The sequence below is a fragment of the Tursiops truncatus genome, chromosome 11, assembly GCF_011762595.2.
Source record: "Tursiops truncatus isolate mTurTru1 chromosome 11, mTurTru1.mat.Y, whole genome shotgun sequence".
Classification (NCBI taxonomy): Eukaryota; Metazoa; Chordata; class Mammalia; order Artiodactyla; family Delphinidae; genus Tursiops; species Tursiops truncatus.
The window spans coordinates 74,602,298-74,618,991 of NC_047044.1; the positions used below are offsets into that span (position 1 = coordinate 74,602,298).

Here is a 16,694-nt window from a genome sequence, read left to right on the forward strand (position 1 = left end):
TGGGGGTGATGGTTCAGGCTCTAATGCAAGCAATGGGGAGTGATGGGTAGGGCAGATGAAGCTTCGGTCTCTCACCCACTACTCTCCCCTTGCTGTGGGGCCTGGTTCCTAACAGGCCACGGGCCAGTACCAGCCCACAGCCTGGGGGTCGGAGACCCCTGTCCTAGAGTAATGAAAATAAAAGTAAACAAATGGGACCTAATTAAACTTTAAAGCTTTTGAACAGCAAAGGAAACCATAAACAAAGTGAATGTGTATTTCTTAATAAGGGTGTTCTCTTACAGAATCACAATATGATAATCAAAATTAGGAAACTTTACAATGAAGTTATCTAATCCACACTCCATATTCAAATTTCAAAAGTTGTCCCAATTTTTATAGCTCTATATCCCCAGTCTAAAACTTAATCAAAAATTTTACATTGAATTTAGTTGTCCTAATTTTTAGTCTCTTTTAACCTAGAATAGTTACTCAGCTTGTCTTTGTCTTTTTATGCCTTGCCTTGTTTTTAATAAGAACTTTAGATTTACAGAAAAATTGTGAAAATCCTACAGAGAATTTTGTATATCCCTCACCCTGTTTCCTCTAACATTAATATCTTAGGTTAACATGGTATATTTGAAAAAACTAGGATAACAATGTTGATACAACTACTAAACTACAGACTTTACTTGAATTTCACTTGTTTTTCCACTACTGTCATTTTTCTATATCAGAATTCACTTCAGGATACCTCTTTGCATTTAGTCATCCTATCTTCTAGTATCCTCTGTTATGTGACAATTTTTAAGTCCTTCCATGATTTGGATGACTTTGGCCGTTTTGAGAAGTACTAGTCAGATATTTTGTAGAACGTTCTTCAAATTGGGGTTGTTTGATATTTTTCTCATGCTTAGATTGGTGTTACAGGTTTGGAGGGGAAGACTACAGTGGTGAAATGCCCTTCTTATTACATCATATCAGTGGTACATGATATCAGTGTGACTTATCACTGGTGATTGTTAACATTGATCACTGACCAATGTGGTACTTACCAGGTTAAAATTGCTCAACATAATGATGTATCTGTCCTTTTGTTGTATGGTTAGTTCTTTATATATTTTGGAACTACAATGTTAGATGCATATAGTATTGAGATTATTGTATCTTCCTAATTAATTGAACCTTTTATTATTACACAGTAATGATTTCTGCAGTCTTTTTTTAAATTTAAAATTTACATGTTTGCTATTAATGTAGGTACACTGGTTTTTCATTAGGGTTAGTTTTTTTTTTTTTTTTCCTTTAGCGTATCTTCCATTCTTTTCTTTGAATATTCTAAATTCTTAAATTCTAATGTCTGTTGTAAATAGCTATGTATGAATTTTATTTTTTATACAGAATGACAGTCTTTGTTTCTAATCTGTAGCGTTTAGTTCATTAACATGTACTTTTGTAACTGTTGCTCTGGATTTATTTCGATCACTTATTTAGTGCTTCTCATGTGCTTCACACTTTTTTTTCTTTAGTTTCTTTTGAATTGGTTATATTTTTAAAACACCATTTCACAATCTTTCTTTTCTAACCTTTAGATTACAAAGTCCTTAAAAATTGTAGTTTCCTAGGAATTTCTAAATTTACCTAATTTATCAAATTCTATTTACTTTAAAGACTCTTTTACTTTCTTCCTTAAAATCTTTAAGATTTTAACTTAAATTCTCACCCTCCTGATCAATGCTATCATTATTATTTGTATTTTTTATTTTAGTTTATAACATTACTATTATTGATTTTCTTATCAATAATATTCATTAAGATTTTAAGTCAATATTTATTAAGGTTTTTCATATTTACCACTTCCCTTATTGTTTCTTCATTCATCTCATGTTTGATCATTCTTCGTAAGTTTGAAGTCCATCCTTTAGAAATTCCTCAAGAAAATGTGCTTGGCTGTAAATTCACCTCAATTCTATTTTGTTTAAAATACCTGTAGTTTCATACTTGTTCTTAAAGAGATATACTATATAAAATCCTAGAGTGATAGTTATTTTCTTTCAAAATCATTCAAGATATTTTTTTCAATTGTCTTATAGCTTCCAATGTTCCTTCTGAGTAGTCAGCTCTTAATTTAACATTCTTATCTTTGTAGGTCATCTGTCTTTTCTCTCTGGCTGCTTTGAAAATATGCCATTTTAGCTCTGGTGTTTTGACATGTCCTTAATATGTGTGTAGGTATAAATGTACTTTTATTTATGCTGCTTGAAATTCATTGGACTTTTTGAATCTGGAAATTGATGTTTCTCAACAGTTCTAGCAGTTTCCTGGCCATTCTCTCTTCAAATATTGCATCTCCTCTATTCATTTTTTCTTCTCCTTCTGGACCTCTGCTTAGATGTACATTAAAACTTTTACCTTTTCCCTCCATGTCACTAAACCTCTTTGCAATTTTTCCCATATCAGCCTCTCCATGCTGCATTAGTGATAAATTCTTTATATCCATCTTTCAGTCACTAATTCTTCTGCTGTGTATAATCTACTGTTAAATCCATCTAACACGTCCTCTACATTATTTCTAGAAGTCCTATTTTTTTCTCCATATATTCTTGATTATTTTATAGTTCTTTGCTAGTTCCTCATATTTCCATTCTTCTCTATATATTATGTATATTATGCATACTTACATTGTGTATATTATGCATAATATTTTTAGGGTTCTACGTCTGTGTTAGATTCTGCAGCCTGCTTTTTCTGGAGACTTTAAAACATGGTACATTTTTTCTTTCGGGTTTTGAGATATTTTAGAATAAGCTCATACATATTTTTAAACTTTTAATGTGATAGTATTTTGAGATTTAGTTTGAAGGCAAATTCTTCCAGAGAGATTTTGTACTTACCAACTAACTGTGATCACTTGAATTAAGCTGAATTCTTGGTTTGAAGTTTGTAATTGCCTAGGTAGTTAAAATTAAGGCAGCAAGCCTGGTTAAGGTTCTCTATTATTAGGATACATTTTTTTCTCTTTCATTAATCACCACATTTTAAGGCATGGATTTATTTTGTGGGTCCCTCCAAAGTAAATGTTTATATCTAATTTATGCTACATTCAGGCAATATAGTCATTGTGATCTAAGCTTTATGCTATTAGTTGTTTATTTATTGAATTCTCCACCTTGTGAGTACTCCCTCACATTTTTTTTTTTTTTTGGTCTTTCATCTTTATGCTCTAAGGAGCCATAAATTAATACAACCATTATGGAGAACAGTATGGAAGTTCCTTAAAAAGCTAAAAATAGAACTACCATATGATCCAGCAATCCCACTACTGGGCAAATACCATGAGAAAACCATAATTCAAAGAGGGACATGTACCACAATGTTCACTGCAGCTCTATTTACAATAGCCAGGACATGGAACCAACCTAAATGTCCATTGACAGACAGATGAATGGATAATGAAGATGTGGCACATATATGCAATGGAATATTACTCAGCCATAAAAAGAAACAAAACTGAGTTGTTTGTAGTGAGGTGGATGGACCTGGAGTCTGTCATACAGAGTGAAGTCAGAAAGAGAAAATACAAGTACCGTATGCTAACACATATATATATATAGAATCTAAAAAACAAACCAAAAAAATGGTACTGATGAACCTAGTGGCAGGGCAGGAATAAAGATGTAGACATAGAGAAAGAACTTGGGAACACAGTAGGTGGAGGGGGAAGCTGCAGTGAAGTGAGAGTAGCATTGACATATATACACTACTGAAGGTAGAATGGTTAGCTAGTGGGAAGCAGCAGCATAGCACAGGGAGATCAGCTTGGTGCTTTGCAATGACCTAGAGATGTGGGATAGGGATGGTGGGAGGGAGGCTCAAGTGGGAGGGGTTATGAGGATATATGTATCCATATGGCTGATTCACTTTGTTGTACAACAGAAACTAATGCAGTATTGTGAAGCAATTATACTCCAATAAAAACCTATTTAAAAAAAAGCCCAAGATTAAACTCTCCAGGTTTACCTCTGTTTGTCTTTCTGGCTTTCCATCTTCAGTTTCTAATTGGTTCTTACTTTTCTTGCCAGGTTATCGGAGCATTTATAAATACTTTTGCAAATTTTATTCAGTATTTTAAACTATTTTCAGGGTAGATGCCATCAGTCAGGGTGTTTTAGCTTGCTGTAATGCTGAGAGTGTAAATCTTGTGATTCACAAATAGAAAAAAAGAAGGAAAAAGTACAGCTGGATTAGAAAAATTAACTGATTACTGACAATGGAGGGATGCTAAAAATTATGTATGTATTTTCTTCAAATGACAGTTATTATCTGCATTGCCACCTGCAGTTGGTGCATATGCAAGTTCTCCCAACACAACCGGTACTGGAGAGCGTCATCTCTTTCAATGACTGATAACTTAAGACATGTAAAATTGCACCCCATTTTTATTTCAGTAAGAATCTTCTTTTTTATTGTGACCAGTCTACTAAATGCTTATCCGCTTATTAAATTTTGTCTTGCATTAAAAAAAGATGTGTTTAATATTCTATGAAAAAAACATGCAAAGATAAATTAATTGATCTCTTAGTCATAAAGACCTGGAGAAAATGTCACATACAAACTGGCATAGATTATTGGAGTTGAATCATATTCTTGAGGACAAAAACACTTGTTTGGCTCTAATTCCACAATTTGTAGTTCCTAGGAAAAACAGAAGAGTCTGAGCTATGATTAGTGATAGGACAAAAGAAGCATGAAGTATACCTTTAGAGCATTAGGATTACTCTTTGGAAGCTTCTCTTGGACTTGTCTCTGTATTCCCTCAGGTAAAGCAGGAAACCATGCACATACCTTGCATTATCCTAGTGCACTTTGCTCTTGGTGTCAGCTGGAAGCTATATGAGCATAAATATTGCATAGACGTTTAGAAAGAAAATTGGGTGGAAGTTTTGCTTTGCTTAATTTTGCTTACGTATTATATGTTTTCCTAATATATTGAGTGCCTGTTATGTATAGATATTTAAATCTGTCGGTTTACAAGAGGTTTATAACATGAATTTTGCTCTTATAGAGCTTATAATCAACTTGGGGAAAGAAGGGTAAAAAATATGTGCTTGTAACAATTTAGTAATAATTAAATGCTAAACCTGTGGTACTGACTTTAATGTCAATAGGAGCACAGAAAAGGCCAAGTTTTGTGTAAGGTTGACTGGGATAAGAGTTCCTGGAACAAGTAAAACTTCCTCTGGGGATGTAGAAAGTTTGGGGCAGAATAGGGAAGAGTTTAACACACTATGGTATGCCAAGGTGTGGGAATTGGCACAGAGCAAAAATAAGCCCAAATAAATAACCATGTTGATGAAAGAAGAAAGAAATATTGAAAACCAAGATTAGGAATACGTTTTAATCACGTAATAGAAATCTTAGAAGTCATGGGAGAATATTTTATATTATAGATACTACATTATATTATATTAATTATATATGATAGACAGTGTGAAGCTATTGAAGATTCTTGGGCAAAGGACTGACATGTTGAAAGTGCTCAAAGTTTAGCTTTATCAATAAATGTGGATCTATAGGATAAACTCAAATTTGAAACTAGGAATATATTTTGTTAGAGCCCACCTATTAGTATGCTTTTTGTTTGGTTATATAAAAATAAAATATATATTTAATATTCATTTATATTATATATTATTAATATAAAATATCATTGTATTTAAGTATGCTTTTTGTTGTTTTAGAGGAATTCCAGGGAAGAAATGTGGTACAATCATCCTCACAGCAGAGGAATTAAACTGTTGCAGAGTAAGTAAATATTTCTTTGAATGAAAAAGTATTTCCAATACTTCTTTGAAATGATAATTCTCAAACTATACTTAAATGATTTTTCTTGAGTAGTTTTAGCAAAAGATAATTAAAACTACATTATATAATTCTAAATTCGTAAAATATCATTTTAGATACTTAGTACTTTAACCAGAGAGACTACATTCTATAGTCCAAATAGGATAATCATTTATTTTAACAGTCTTTTTAATGAATAGAAATTATTAAAATAAAACCTAATGGTAATATCATTTGGGGGGGCATTAATATAAGGAATTGTCAATTGTATCAACCAATTCAGTTCTTGCAAAAATTTGAAGATTTTATGTGTGATCCTGAAGGAATATTTCTAGTCACTTGACTGTAACCATTTTGTGTAACATACTTGTTTTTCTGTATTTCTAATTGAATAAATTCAATATTCATATATGGTCTCATGTTTTCTTAGCTTGGGAAGCTCACATTTGTAGAAATAACCAGCTACCACTCCAGCTAAAATATAGTGACATAGAGTGCATATTCATTAATCTTAGAAAACTGCTATTTTTAGTTGTGATTTGGTGATCTAATCATCTTTCATACTTCTCGCCTCTGAATTTGTATATGTATATGGTAATCTGTGTTGTATAATGAGGAAGGAAAGAGAAAAAGAAGTTCAGGGTCAGTAAGATGCATGTTCTTTATTGTGACATTAACATGCTATTTTGTCAAAATCTTGATATTAAGATTATTTTGTATACATATGCTAATGAAGAAATTATTATGAGTTCTAATTCCAAATAGAACCAAGATATCAAGGTCATAGATTGAGTATTGCCAGGCTGCATCTTAAACATCTTCTGCTTTCATTCTGTTGTTTTGCCTGGAGGAACAAGAAAATTATAAAGCTTCCATGCAAATGAAGTAGAATATGTTACTTAGTGATCCAGAGGCATTTTCACTGTTCTTTATAATAATGAAGTTTTAAAAACATCTGGAATTATCTTTTAATATTACTTATTAATCATATTAATATTATTTACATATTTCTCACACTTAGAAATTATATATCTAATATTTTTAAATTGTTTAGAATCTTGATCTAACTTCACTTATGTATGCTACGTTCTGATTCTTAGCTACAGACACTGATAATCAACATAATTAAAATAATCATTGAAATAATATTATTATGCTAGTATCATAGAAGAGACAAGTGTGTTCAAAGCAATGATCATAGTTAACTTCAGACAATGCCTTTTAAATGTGCATTTTATGGTACTTTAAAAATATCATACATTATAACTTAGATTTTGGAATGAAGTAATTTTATTTCAATTTGACATTATACAAATTGACACTTATTTTCTTGAAAACACATTACCATTTGTTAGCTTGAGCATAAACTTTGGAATCAGGACACCTAAATTTCAGTATTATCTCTTTCACTATTCAGCTGAGTGAAATTTTTTGGAGCTTTAATTTCTGCATTTGTCAACAGCTAAAAGTCTTTATACAGGCATACCTCATTTTATTGTGCTTCACATATATTGCATGTTTTACAAATTGAAGGCCTGTGGCAGCCCTCTGGTGAAGAAGCCTATCAGCACCATTTTTCCAACAGCATTGCTCACTTCTAGTCTTTGTGTCACATTTTGCTAATTTTTGTACACTATCAAATTTTTTCATTATTATTACATTTGTTATGGTGATCTGTGATCAGTGATCTTTCATGTTACTATTGCAATTGTGTTTGGGCACCACAAAATTAATAAATGTGTGTGTGCTGACTGTTCCACCAACTGGCCATTCCCCTGTCTCTTTCCCTCTGCTCAGACATCCTTATCCTCTGAAATGCAGCAATATAGAAATTAGGCCAATTAATATCTCTACAATGGCCTCTAAGCATTTAAGTGAAAGGAATATTCACACATCTCTCACTTTAAATCAAAAGCTAGAAACGATTAAGCTTACTGAGAAAGGCATGTCAAAAGCCAAGCTGAGATAGGCTGAAAGCTAGGCCTCTTGGGCCAAACAGTTAGTCAAGGTTGTGAAGGCAAAGGAAAAGTTCTTGAAGAAAATTTCACATTCTACTGCAGTGGACACACATATGATAAGAAAGCAAAACATCCTTATTGCTGATATGGAGAAAGTTGTAATGGTCTGGATAGAAGATCAAACCAGCCACAACATTCCCTTAAGCCAAAGCCTAATCCAGAGGAGGGCCCTAGCTCTCTTAAATCCTATGAAGGCTAAGAGAGGTGAGGAAGCTGCAGAAGAAAAGTTCAAAGCTAGCAGAGGTTGGTTCATGAGGTTTAAGGAAAGAAACTCTGTCCATAACATAAAAGTAGTACAGGTGAATCAGCAGGTGCTTATATATAGAGAAGTTGCAGCAAGTTATCCAGATGTGCCAACTAAGATAATTAGTGAAGATCACTGCACTAGATAACAGGTTTTAAATGTACATGAAATAGCCTTATATTGGAAGGAGACACAATCTAGGACTTTCATGGCTAGAGAGGAGAAATCAGAGCCAATGTTTATTTACCATTTAGAAAATCCTTGGGCTGCTGAGAATTATGTTAAATTTGCTCTGCCTGTGCTGTATAAATGGAACAACAAAGCCTGGATTATATCACATGTTTACAGCATGGTTTACTGAATATTTTAAGCCCACTGGTGAGACCTACTGCTCAGAGAAAAATGATTCCTTTCAAAATATTACTACAAAGCTACAGTAAACAAGACTGTATGGTACTGGCACAGTAACAGAAATATAGATCAATGGTACAGGATAGAAAGTCCAGAGATAAGCCCACGCACATATGGTCACCTAATTTATGACAAAGGAGGCAAGAACATACAATGGAGAAAAGACAGCCTCTTTAATAAGCAGTGCTGAGAAAAGTGGACAGCTACATGTAAAAGAAAGAAATTAGAACACTGCCTAACAGCATACACAAAAATAAACTCAAAATGGATTAAAGACCTAAATGTAAGACCAGACACTATAAAACACTTAGAGGAAAATCACTCTTTGACATAAACCACAGCGAGATCTTTTTTGACCCACCTCCTAGAGTAATGAAAATAAAAACAAAAACAAAAGGGACCTAATTAAACTTAAAAGCTTTTGCACAGAAAAGGAAACCATAAACAAGACGAAAAGGCAACCCTCAGAGTGGGAGAAAATATTTACAAACAAAGCAACAGACAAAGGATTAATCTCCAAAATATACAAACAGCTCGTGGAGCTCAATATCAAAAAAACAAACAACCCAATTAAAAATTAGGCGGAAGACCTAAATAGACATTTCACCAAAGAAGACATACAGATGGCCAAGAGGAACATGAAAAGATGCTCATCACTGATTATTATTAGAGAAATGCAAATCAAAACTACAATGAGGTATTACACTGGTCAGATGGTCATCATCAAAAAATCTAGAAGTAATAAATGCTGGAGAGGGTGTGGAGAAAAGGGAACCCTCCTGCACTGTTGGTGAGAATGTAAATTGTTACAGCCACTATGAAGAACAGTATGGAGATTCCTTAGAAAACTAAAAATAGAACTACCATATGACCCAGCAATCCCACTACTGGGCATATACTCTGAGAAAACCATAATTCAAATAGAGACATCTACCCCAGTGTTCACTGCAGCACTATTTACAATAGCCAGGACATGGAAAAAACCTAAATGTCCAACAACAGATGAATGGGTAAAGAAGATGCAGCACATATATACAATGGAATATTACTCAGCCATAAAAAGGAATTAAATCAGGTCATTTGTAGAGACATAGATGGACCTAGAGTCTGTCATACAGAGTGAAGTAAGCCAGAAAAAAACCCCAAATATCGTATATTAACACATATATGTGGAATCTAGAAAAATGGTACAGCTGAACCTATTTGCAGGGCAGGAACAGAGACATAGATGTAGAGAACAGACATGTGGACATGGGGGGAAGGGGAGGATGGGACCAATTGGGAGACTAGGATTGACATATATGCACTACCATGTTTAAAATAGATAGCTAGAGAGAACATGCTGTAAAGCACAGGAAGCTCAGCTCAGTGCTCTGTGACGACCTAGATGGGTGGGATGGGGGTGGGGGGTGGGAGGGAGGTCCAAGAATGACAGGATATAGGTATACATATAGTTGATTCACTTTATTGTACAGCAGAAACTAACACAACATTGCAAAGCAATTATACTCCAATACAAAAATAAGTTAAAAACACAAAACAAAACAAAAACAAAAATATTATTGCTCATTGACAATGCACCTGGTCACACAAGAGCTCTGATGGAGATGTACAAGATTGATGTTGCTTTCATGCTTGCTAACACAACACTCATTCTTCAACCCGAGGCTCAGGGAGTAAATTCGACTTTCAAGTCTTGTTATTTAAGAAATAATACATTTCCTAAAGCCACAGCTGCCACAGATAGTGTTTCCTCTGATGGATCTGGGCAACGTCAATTGAAAACCTTCTGGAAAGGATTCACCATTCTAGATGACGTTAAGAACATTCGTGGGGAGAAGCCCAAATATCGACATTAACAGGAGTTTGGAAGAAGTTGATTCCAACACTCACAGATGGATGACTTTGAGGGGTTTAAGACTCCAGTGGAGGAAGTAGCTGCTGATGTTGTGGAAATGGCAATAGAATTAGAAGAGTAAGTGGAGCCTGAAGATGTGACTGAATTGCTGCAATCTCATGATAAGACTTAAATGGATGACAGGTTGCATCTTATGGATGAGTAATGAAAGTGGTTTCTTGAGATGGAATCTACTGGTGAAGATGTTGTGAAGATTGTTGAAAGGACAACAAAGGATTTAGAGTATTACATAAGCTTAGTTGACAAAGCCACAGCAGGGTTTGAGTGGGTCGACTCTGATTTTGAAAGAAGTTCTAACTATGGGTTAAATGCTTTCAAACAGCATTGCATGCTACAGAGAAATCAATCCTGAAAGGACAAGGCAATTGATGGGGCAAATTTCATTGTCTTATTTTAAGAAATCGCTACAGCCACCCCAACCTTCAACAGCCACCACCCTGATCAGTCAGCAGCCATCAACATCGAGGCAAGACTCTCCACCAACAAAAAGATTGTGACTCACTGAAGGCTCAAATGATAGTTAACATGTTTAGCAGTTGAGTATTTTTAAATTAAGGTATGTACATTGCTTTCTTAGACATAATGCTATGCACACTTAATAGACAACAGTATTATCGCCTCCAGATGGTTACTTTGCAGAATTAAAAATGGGCCATATTTGAGAAATGGCTAAATTATAAATTTATACAAATGTGTATTTTCAGTGTGGTAATCCTAATTATCTCAACCACAGTTTATTTCAGATGCAAGTTTTGTGATATATCTTGTCAAATTCTAGAGTAAGAATTAAAGTAATTTTGAAGTCATATTGGAAATGTTTCTTCACTCAGTATTTTTAAGGTAGCTTGAAATTGTCCACAAAGAATATTTTTCATTCTGATTGATTGATTCAAAAATATTCACAAAATGTATAACATGCTAGTCCCTGGAAAGGAAGCTTGGAATACAATGGCAAGAAAAACCAACAACAAGCAGCCCTTGTCCTTTTCTCTAAAAAACATGTAGTTTGTGGAAAAGACGGACATTAATCAGATGACTGTGTAGGTAAATATTTCAAGATGTGTTCTAAGTGATAAATATGAGAGAGTACCATGGAGAATCATAATTTATATTGGGTGGAGGTAACTCCGGGACTCTTTGAGAAAATTCCATTTTAGCTTAGACCCAAGTAATGGTTTGTCAGCCAAAGGGTAAGATTTCCAACAGAGCACACAGCTTGTATAGGGCCCAAAGAGGGAAAGAGTGTGCCTGGTGTGTGTTAGTTAGCAAGGGGATGGGAGTGGGGGAATGATTGAGCTAAAACTTTGCCAGATAACGGTGGAAAAGGCTGCTCAGAGTTTGTTTGGTGTTGGGCTTTTGTAGACAATGTTAAAGATTCTGTGTTTATCCTAAATGCAAGGGAAAGCCTTGAGTAATTTTAAGTTATGAACAAAATTAATTTCTTTGATGTTTTAAGTCCATTACTCTCTCTGCTGAATGGAGAATCGATTGGATAGGTCCAAGAAGGTGGATCTATGGATTGGATAGGTGGAAGAGGGAGAAAGGAATAAATGCCAATGTGCATGTCCAGGTGAGAGAAGAGGTTGGCTTGGACTAAGATGGTGCCTGTGTAGCTGGATTGAAGATTTGAGAAATTTTTTAGAGATAGAATTATGCAGCTTGATGATGGATTGGATAAAAGGTCAGGAAAGGGAAGAGTCAAGGACAACTTCCTTGAGCACTTTGGGTGGATGATGAATCACTCATTGAGTTGGGAAAAATTACTGGAGAAACAAGTTTGATTTGAATTTGTTAGAAATGCCTCTGAACATTTAAGTGGATTTCTTCAATAAGAAGTTTGTTACACTGGTGTGGAGTATTAAAGAAAGGTCTTAAAATTCTCTCAGGGTGGCATTAAGCATAAGAGTTAAAAAAAAAACCAACTGTAATGATGCTTGTATATTTCTAGAAGTAGTAAATGCTTGTTTTTTCCCCAGAAATTACACTTGTTTTGTGTTTGATAGAGGTGGAATCTCTCCTAAGTTATTAACCTGAGTAATTACAAAAAACATTTTCCCCAAGTTTATATCACTTGGTTCATTGAAAGAAATTTTTTCTCTTTAGTCAGTTATTCATTTTGCAAGCCTTATGAAATATAATTTGAAAAACTACAATTTGGTGTTACATTTACCAGTGATCATATGAAAATTCATGTTTAAATAATATTTAGTCTCTTTGAAGTTTTAGTCAGCATTTATTTGAAATATACACATTTCAGGATTCTACTATGTATTTTAAGTACATCAGAATGTTTTATGGTAATTTGTGTTTTGTTTTAGGTGCTTTGGAAAAATGTCTTAAAGGAGTGATTTATTTCTGTGGCAAGAACAATAAAAAAATTTGCACTTAAAAAAAAAAGAACAATGTCTTTTTCCCATGTTCTTGGAAAACCACATTCTCCTAAGGGCATTTTAATATATGTGAAGATGCTTAATAAGTATTTCTGAACTCTGAAAAATGAAGTGGTGAATTAACATTTTCACCAAGTAATATTTAAAACACTGACTTCTTGATTTAATGTGAATTACTTTGACCCTCCACCTGCTTCAAAAATTGTTAACATCTCCTTTCAGTTAAAAAACCAAACAAATCTAAAATACTGATTTTAATTTTTAAATTACTATATAATTTATACTCTTTAAATATTGCTTATCATCATTGAATAATGTTTAACTTCCTTGATTTATGATACCTCATCTTGTTTACCTTTAAGGTAAATCATGTAGGTTATGAGTGCTTGAGTCTATAAATTGATAAAAATGATTGGTTTGACAAAATAATTAATATATAAATAAGTGATTTAAATTACAGGTGAAAATGAAAGTGCTTTACTTTACTTCAAGCAATACATAATATGTTATTTTGAAATGTAGTTATTTAGAAATTGTGGTACACTTTTATATAATTAAGAAGGAACCTTTATTTCCCTTTAAGATAGCAAACTGTATTGTCAGTCTGGATCTGTCTTTTGCTTCATCTAATCATCTAATGAATCTCAACATCTAATACATGGTAGATACAGAGTAAATGCTTAGTAAATATTTCCTTAAGAAATTAAAAAAAAATTTCTAAAACTATGCACCTGAATAACTGAAGATACAAATAGACATCTTGTAATAAAATGTTGGGTACATAGAATTAACCAGTTTAATAGTACTTTTCTGGGGCAGGAAATGTTGAACAGTTTTAACAAGTAATGGTTCTGTGACTAGAACAAAAACTTCCAGGAGTCAATTTTTTAGTCTTATAGTCCTTTAAAAACAATTTTATGTTGTCTGGAATTTTCCCACATTTGGCCATTTGTATTAAAATGGAAAAATTTGTTTTCTTGTCAAGACTTGCTTGTGATCTGCAGTTTCTAGTTATTTTTCACCTGTTATTATTTTTAGCATCTTTATTGGAGTATAACTGCTTTACAATGGTGTGTTAGTTTCTGCTTTATAACAAAGTGAATCATTTATACATATACATATATTCCCATATCACTTCCCTCTTGCGTCTCCCTCCCTCCCACCCTCCCTATCCCACCTCTCTAGGAGGTCACAAAGCACCGAGCTGATCTCCCTGTGCCATGCGGCTGCTTCCCACTAGCTATCTATTTTACATTTGGTAGTATATATATGTCCATGCAACTTTCTTACTTTGTCACAGCTTACCCTTCCCTCTCCCCATATCCTCAAGTACATTCTCTAGTAGGTCTGTGTCTTTATTCCCATCTTACCCCTAGAATCTTCATGAACTTTTTTTTCCCCCTTAGATTCCATATATATCTGTTAACAGATATATATCTGTAAGTCTCTTCCTGACTTACTTCACCCTGTATGACAGACTCTAGGTCCATCCAACTCACGACAAATAATTCAATTTCGTTTCTTTTTATGGTGGAGTAATATTCCATTGTATATATGGGCCACATCTTCTTGATCCATTCATCCAATGAAGGACACTTAGGTTGCTTCCATGTCCTGGCTATTGTAAACAGAGCTGCAATGAACATTTTGGTACATGACTCTTTTTGAATTATGGTTTTCTCAGGGGATATGCCCAGTAGTGAGATTACTGGGTCGTATGGTAGTTCTATTTGTAGTTTTTTAAGGAACCTTCATACTGTTTTCCATCGTGGCTGTATAAATTTACATTCCCACCAGCAGTGCAAGAGTGTTCCCTTTTCTCCACACCCTCTCCAGCATTTATTGTTTCTAGATGTTTTGACGATGGCCATTCTGACTGGTGTGAGATGATATCTCATTGTAGTTTTGATTTGCATTTCTCTAATGATTAATGATGTTGAGCATTCTTTCATGTGTTTGTTGGCACTCTGTATATTCTCCTTGGAGAAATGTCTATTTAGGTCTTCTGCCCATTTTTGGATTGGATTGTTTGTTTTTTTTTATTGAGCTGCTTGTAAAGTTTGGATATTAGTCCTTTTCTCAGTTGCTTCATTTGCAAATATTTTCTCCCATTCTGAGGGTTGTCTTTTGGTCTTGTTTATGGTTTCCTTTGCTGTGCAAAATCTTTTAAGTTTCATTAGGTCCCATTTGTTTATTTTTGTTTTTATTTCCATTACTCTAGGAGGTGGGTCAAAAAGGATATTGCTGTGATTTGTGTCATAGAGTGTTCTGCCTATGTTTTCCACTAAGAGTTTGATAGTGTCTGGCCTTACATTTAGGTCTTTATCCATTTTGAGCTTATGATTGTGTATGGTGTTAGGGAGTGTTCTAATCTCATACTTTTACATATACCTGTCCAGTTTTCCCAGCACCACTTATTGAAGAGGCTGTCTTTTCTCCACTGTATATCCTTGTCTCCTTTATCAAAGTTAAGGTGACCATATGTGCGTGGATTAATCTCTGGGCTTTCTACCCTGTTCCATTGATCTATCTTTCTGTTTTTGTGCCAGTACCATACTGTCTTGATTACTGTAGCTTTGTAGTATAGTCTGAAGTCAGGGAGCCTGATTCCTCCAGCTCCGTTTTTCGTTCTCAAGATTGCTTTGGCTATTTGGGGTCTTTTGTGTTTCCATACAAATTGTGAAATTTTTTGTTCTAGTTCTGTGAAAAATGCCAGTGGTAGTTTGATAGGGATTGCATTGAATCTATAGATTGTTTTGGGTAGTAGAGTCATTTTCACAATGTGGATTCTTCCAATCCAAGAACATGGTATATCTCTCCATCTATTTGTATCATCTTAATCAGTGTCTTATAATTTTCTGCATACAGGTCTATTGTCTCCTTAGGTAGGTTTATTCCTAGATATTTTATTCTTTTTGTTGCAGTGGTAAATGGGAGTGATTTCTTAATTTCACTTTCAGATTTTTCATCATTAGTGTTTAGGAATGCCACAGATTTCTGTGCATTCATTTTGTATCCTGCTACTTTAACAAATTCATTGATTAGCTCGAGTAGTTTTCTGGCAGCATTATTGGGATTCTCTATGTATAGCATCATGTCATCTGCAAACAGTTACAGCTTTACTTTTCCTTTTCCGATTTGGATTCCTTTTATTTATTTTTCTTCTCTGATTGCTGTTGCTAAAACTTCCAAAACTATTTTGAATAAGAGTGGTGAGAGTGGGCAACCTGGTCTTGTTCCTGATCTTAGTGGAAATGCTTTCGGTTTTTCACCATTGAGGACGATGTTGGCTGTGGGTTTGTCATATATGGCCTTTATTATGTTGAGGAAAGTTCCCTCTATGCCTACTTTCTGCAGGGATTTTATCATAAATCAATGTTGAACTTTGTCACAAGCTTTCTCTGCATCTATTGAGTTAATCATAGGGTTTTTCTCCTTCAATTTGTTAATATGGTGTATCACATTGATAGATTTGCGTATATTGAAGAATCCTTGCATTCCTGGAATAAACCCCACTTGATCATGGTGTATGATCCTTTAAATGTGCTGTTGGATTCTGTTTGCTAGTATTTTGTTGAGGATTTTTGCATCTATATTCATCAGTGATATTGGCCTGTAGTTTTCTTTCTTTGTGACATCTTTGTCTGGTTTTCGTATCAGGATTATGGTGGCCTCGTAGAATGAGTTTGGGAGTTTTCTTCCCTCTGCTATATTTTGGAAGAGTTTGAGAAGGATAGGTGATAGCCCTTCTCTAAATGTTTGATAGAATTCGCCTGTGAAGCCATCTGGTCCTGGGCTTTTGTTTCTTGGAAAATTTTTAATCACAGTCTCAATTTCAGTGTTTGTGATCAGTCTGTTCATATTTTCTGTTTCTTCCTGGTTCAATATTG

At 34.2% G+C, this 16,694-nt stretch overlaps 1 protein-coding gene across 6 annotated transcripts in view; it reads left to right on the forward strand.

The window, feature by feature from the left end:
- Positions 1–16,694, forward strand: part of CPNE8 (copine 8) — a 309,410-nt gene that overhangs the window by 149,856 nt on the left and 142,860 nt on the right. For all 6 annotated transcript variants that reach the window (XR_012324454.1, XM_073788857.1, XM_033866926.2 and 3 more), the window contains one exon: positions 5,721–5,784. Coding sequence is in view for 5 of the 6 variants with exons in the window: in XM_073788857.1 (XP_073644958.1) it covers positions 5,721–5,784 (64 nt within the window). In the remaining variant the exon portion in view is untranslated. The remainder of the gene's footprint in view (positions 1–5,720; positions 5,785–16,694) is intronic.